Source organism: Perca fluviatilis, chromosome 14 (assembly GCF_010015445.1).
Source record: "Perca fluviatilis chromosome 14, GENO_Pfluv_1.0, whole genome shotgun sequence".
Lineage (NCBI taxonomy): Eukaryota > Metazoa > Chordata > Actinopteri > Perciformes > Percidae > Perca > Perca fluviatilis.
The window spans coordinates 5,554,406-5,560,025 of record NC_053125.1 but is presented as its reverse complement, the minus strand read 5'-3'; the positions used below and the strand labels follow the sequence as shown (position 1 = coordinate 5,560,025).

Genomic DNA, 5,620 nt, shown 5'->3' with positions numbered 1-5,620 from the left:
GAACGACACTGGAGTTTTTTTTTATTCTTCCTTTTGTTTTAATTTTTTTTTTAAAGTGGAATGTCAGAAGTGAGTATGGCTCATTAGGAGGCTTAACGTCTCATAATTAGACACATTATTTACATAAAAAATTCACGATGACATGACACAGGTAGACAGTGTGATTTATAAGTTATATCACATTAGAATAAAAGGGATGTCAAATACACGGAGGAGACAAAAGAAAGAGGACAGAGGTGCGAGGGGTGAACCTGATGTTCTTTAAATGGGCTTTAATTCTCCGAACCAACTGTCATCAAGATCAGTTGGTTCTTGGAACACAGATGGATTTGTTTATCCCACATGAAGGTATTGTTATTGACTGCGCACTCTTAAAATAAAGGCAAAATGTGGCTGGTTTAGCTCAGTTAGTAGAGCAGGCGCACATATATAGAGGTTTACTGCTCAACGCAGCGGCCGCAGGTTCGACTCCTTTGCTGCATGTCATTCCCCCCCTTCTCTCTCTCTCCCCTTTCATGTCTTCAGCGGTCCTGTGAAAATAAAGGCCTAAAAAAATGCCCCCCAAAAATATTAAAAAATAAATAAATAAAAGGCAAAATGAGTGCTGGTCATGTGATTGGATTCAGGATTGGCAGGTGACAAATCTCTCATAAAGCCTGTTCACCGTGAGAGAACACGTACAGATCGTATGTGGGGTTTCCACAAAACGGTTAACGGTATTCAGTTGTGCTAAAATAATTGACCTGTACTTTGTCTCCCCCATGAGGAATTCTAAGTAATGACAACACCACTGTCGGGGCGTCCACATGATACAAGCCTGATGGTCTTAATTAGCTGGGTAGCAACGCCTTTAGCAATGGCTTTAATGTAACAGACGTTGATTAATATCAAATAGTTACACACTAAAGCTTTAAGAAAGTGACCGAAAGTTTTCTGGCTCCATTAGCCATAATCATTTGTTATTAACAATCTTAATCTGTAAGTTTAATAAATTTCTTCTTTTGTCTCTCACTCAATTTGGATATTTAATATTTGTACATGTATGTGTCTTATAATGTGAAATCTGTAATGCGATAAAAAAACTAACATATCTTACTAATATGTTCTCTAATTATATTAACACTGTTCTTTCTCAGAACTTGCCGCTTTCAGTCAATGAATCCCTACAGTCGGACCCTCTGGGACGAGCTCTCTCTACACACACACACACACACACACACACACACACACACACACACACACACACACACACACACACACACACACACACACAACACACACACACACATGCAGTGTGTCATGTGTGAGAAACACTGATTAGAAATCCAAGGGATTTACAGTGAAGGGACAAAGTGGTACGGAAAGGCAACATAAAGAAAGAGAAACCACTATAAAAAGACTATTTCTTATACAAATAAAGAAAAAACATGCACAGTAAAGCGGGATTTATGCTTCTGCGGGGGCTCGAGACTAGGGGGACATGCAACGCTACCAAGCCACGGGCGAGCGGACCAATCCCAGTTGTTGCGCTCTACGGCGTGGATTAAACGCAGAAGCATAAATTAGACTTAAGGCAGTGTTCGGAGGTGCAGGGAGCTGGTGGCACTGTTTACAGCGGAGGGATAACGGCGCCTTTTGTGGCATTGTTATTCCACTTTTTCTTTTTTTCTGCTCATGACTTTGAGGAGAACTACACTCCTAACAATGGTTCCCATCACTGGCAGAGTAGAGGAAGAGAAGGTGTGAGGGAGCGTGCAGTGGTTGGATTCCACCACTACAGGTCCAACTGAGCCCTGAGAGTTCTTCATACAAAAACACAGTGGGAGTGGGAGGATTCCCACAGTACCGGGGAAGCTGGTCTTTCTGAATGGGGAGTATTTCTTTTTTTAAATAATATAAATAATAAGCACAGGTGCTGTGTCATGCTAGTCTGTAATACTTTCTTTAAATAATTTATTATTTTTTTTTCTTTTTACCTTAACAGCGATTTTTCTTTGCTAAAACTGTATTTAGGATTGTTAATATAAAATTAGGAATCTCTGTAAAGCCTCCTTCACATTGTAAACATCAGTATTTGTAGTAAGTGGGCTAAAACACGCATGAAACTGTGTGTGTGTGTGTTTTTATGTGCATTTGCATGCAGGTTTTTCTCTGTGTGTTTCTGTGTGTGTGTGTGTGTGTGTGTGTGTGTGTGTGTGTGTGTGTGCGCGTGCGTGTCAGACGGCGCCGTGCAGGGGCGTTCCTGTGGAGTGGGAGGGCGAGTGTTCCGAGGAGGAGGACAGGGAGTGGGAGGTGGCGTCTCTCTGCAGCTCCTCCACCCTCCGCTGCAGCTCCGCCCTCAGGATCAGCAGCTCCTTCAGCGTCTGGTGCACCGGCACCTGGAACACACACACACACATTTTGGTATTTTTATAGTATTTTAAAGAAAAAAAAAGTGTAGTGTTTTGAGAATAAAGTTGTAATTTTAAAAGAAAAAACTGTAATATCAGGAGAGGTCACGGTGGCTCTGCTAAATAGTCTCGGGAAGGAACTTGTTTTGGTGGAACATGTGTATCCAGCTAATTTAAATAGCTCATGTTACTGTGTGTATTTCGTCCATAGCAAATCCCCACCAATCGGTCCCAAAACGTCCCAGTTAGAGAGGAAATGGACGCAGGCCTGCCTCGTTGCACGGTCCAAATTTTCTTCTAAACTTGACATTTTCAGCGTAAGTTTGTTGTGAACAGAGTTTTGCGAGGCGAGGGCTGCTGGATGTTCCGGTCGTCGGGTCCCTGATGAAGACCTACAGTACAGGCCAAAAGTTTGGACACACCTTCTCATTCAATGCATTTCCTTTATTTTCATGACTATTTGCATTGTAGATTCTCACTGAAGGCATCAAAACTATGAATGAACACATATGGAATTATGTACTTAACAAAAAAGTGTGAAATAACTGAAAACATGTCTTATATTTTAGATTCTTCAAAGTAGCCACCCTTTGCTTTTTTGATAACTCTGCAAACCCTTGGTGTTCTCTCAATGAGCTTCATGAGGTAGTCACCTGAAATGGTTTTACCTTCACAGGTGTGCTTTGTCAGGGTTAATTAGTGGAATTGTAAGATTAAAAATATAAGACATGTTTTCAGTTATTTCACACTTTTTTGTTAAGTACATAATTCCATAAGTGTTCATTCATAGTTTTGATGCCTGCAGTGAGAATCTACAATGTAAATAGTCATGAAAATAAAAAGGAAACGCATTGAATGAGAAGGTGTGTCCAAACTTTTGGCCTGTACTGTACGTAGGCCAGATGGACTGGTTTTGAAGGAGACTTGCATTTCAGGCCATTTTCTATCCGTGCAATGAGCCCTTCACACGAGACGGAATGAGCACAGTCCACCTCAAGTAGATCCAAAAGATCACCACAAAGACCCAGCAGCGCTCCTGCTCTATATGTCCCCCCCTCTCCATCAGTGGCGGTGTACCTGGGGTCTCATGCGGGGGTTCCAGCGGGCGTAGTAGGCGGTCCACAGCTCCAGGTGTCTGGAGGAAACCAGCGGATACAGAACATGGTGCTGGTAGTCCACGTAGAAGGGGTTGCTGAAGTCCTCCGGCTGGCTGTTAGGGGACACTCAACAGTCAGAGACGCGCTCCTCTCACCATCACTCTTAAAGGACCACGCCGACTAACTGGGACTTTGTCTTATTCAGCGTGTCCCCCACAGTTAGATAAGTCCATACATCCCCTTCTCATCTCCGTGGGTGTGGTAACTCTGTCTGACGCACCCACTTCTAGCCTAGCTTAGCACAGATGCTGGAGGTAACCGGCTCCAACTAGCCTAGCTTAGCACAGATGCTGGAGGTAACCGGCTCCATCTAGCCTACTGCTCCCAATAAGTGACAAAATAACACCAACATGTTCCTATTTCCATGTTGTGATTTGTATAGTCACAGCATGTACAAATAACAAGGTCACATGAGACACAGCCATCTTCTAACCGTATACATACTGGGAACTATATTCTCAGAAGGTGAAGCACTGCTACTTCTGCTACTTGGGCGGAGGGATTTGCTCGCAGCACCTGAAAAGCACCGTTGTTACACTCTGCTCCTCACCACGGGGCTTCTCAGGTGCTGCAAGCATATCACTCCGCCCAAGTAGCAGAAGTAGCAGTGCTTTGCCTTCTGAGAATATAGTTCCCAGTATGTATACGGTTAGAAGATGGCTGTGTCACAAATCACAACATGTAAATAGGAACATGTTGGTGTTATTTAGTCACTTATTGGGAGCAGTAGGCTAGATGGAGCCGGTTACCTCCAGGATCTGTGCTAAGCTAGGCTAGATGGAGCCGGTTACCTCCAGGATCTGTGCTAAGCTAGGCTAGATGGAGCCGGTTACCTCCAGGATCTGTGCTAAGCCTCTGACAGAGTTACCACACCCACGGAGATGAGAAGGGTATGTATGGACTTATCTAACTCTGGGGGTCACGGTGAATAAGACAAAGTCCCAATAAGTCAGCGTGGTCCTTTAAAGCCCAGTTCAGACCAAAGACTCGCCACCACACCAGTGGAAACTGAGACGGCGTATCATCTCCATAGCAACGACTCTTTGTACTACCGTTCAGAGGTAGAAAAAGAGTACAAAAATCCTATAGTTGAGTAAAAGTAGTGATGCACCGAAATGAAAATTCTTGGCCGAAACCGAAAACCGAAAAAGAGGAAACCAAGACCGAAAACCGAAACACCGACAGAAATTATGCCAATTATTAATACCATTGCATTTATGGCTATGACTGTGTACTAACTTTACTAAAATCAAGGCATTGCAATTGTATAAATTAATATTAAAGTTTAATTAAAAAAATATCTAGCAGAAATATGGCTACAATCTGATAGTCACATACAGTATATAGTAGCCTAAGAACAGAATAGCTTACCTATTGTTATTATTATTATTATTATTTGAGGCACTTTCTTGCAGGATTTCACTGAACATATGCTTTATTTCCGCATCCAAGTAATGGTCTTTATAACGCGGATCAAGTACAGTCGCGATGAAGTGCAGAGGATCCGAATAGATCTCACTGAAACGTGTGCTGACAGACTCTAAGAGCGTACTTTTCATTGTTTTCACTCCGTGGTCCGTCTCAACCTCGTTGCCTAGGAGACGCTTTGCAGGTGGAACGGATCGGGTACTGACACACGTGCAGGTCGCGTTTTCTGTTTGCGTCATCACAACATTTTGGCCGTATTGTTTCGGTGATAAAAGTATTTCGGCCGAAAATATTCAGCCGAATATTCGGTGCATCCCTAAGTAAAAGTTCTATTACTTTGATGAACTTTTACTGAAGTACTTAAGTAAAATGACCGGTAGAAAAATCTACTCAAGGAAGAGTACAAAGTAGCTCACCTAAAATGTACGTTACTAAGTTACTTTTTTATTGAATTGCGATTTGATGAGGGCATAAAGCCCTACAGCGCTTTCCATTTGAGTTTGTTGACGGGTACTTTGCCAGAGCAACGGCGCAAAACAACGTTAGAGAGTAACGGATGGGATTTAAAATGTAGCAAACAAAACATACATAATACTTAAAAACTACTCTAAAAAGTCCACAAAAAACTACTCAATCACAGTAATG

The 5,620-nt window shown here is 42.5% G+C and overlaps 1 protein-coding gene across 7 annotated transcripts in view; it reads right to left on the bottom strand.

Moving 5' to 3' along the window:
• Positions 1 to 1,337: 1,337 nt before the first annotated feature.
• mtmr1a (myotubularin related protein 1a) overlaps positions 1,338 to 5,620 on the bottom strand; it is a 29,786-nt gene continuing 25,503 nt past the window's right edge. For all 7 annotated transcript variants that reach the window (XM_039823368.1, XM_039823373.1, XM_039823369.1 and 4 more), the window contains 2 exons: positions 3,468 to 3,600; positions 1,338 to 2,378 (listed from right to left, as the gene is read on the bottom strand). In XM_039823368.1, the coding sequence (XP_039679302.1) occupies positions 2,217 to 2,378; positions 3,468 to 3,600 (295 nt within the window). In that variant the 3' untranslated portion in view covers positions 1,338 to 2,216. The remainder of the gene's footprint in view (positions 2,379 to 3,467; positions 3,601 to 5,620) is intronic.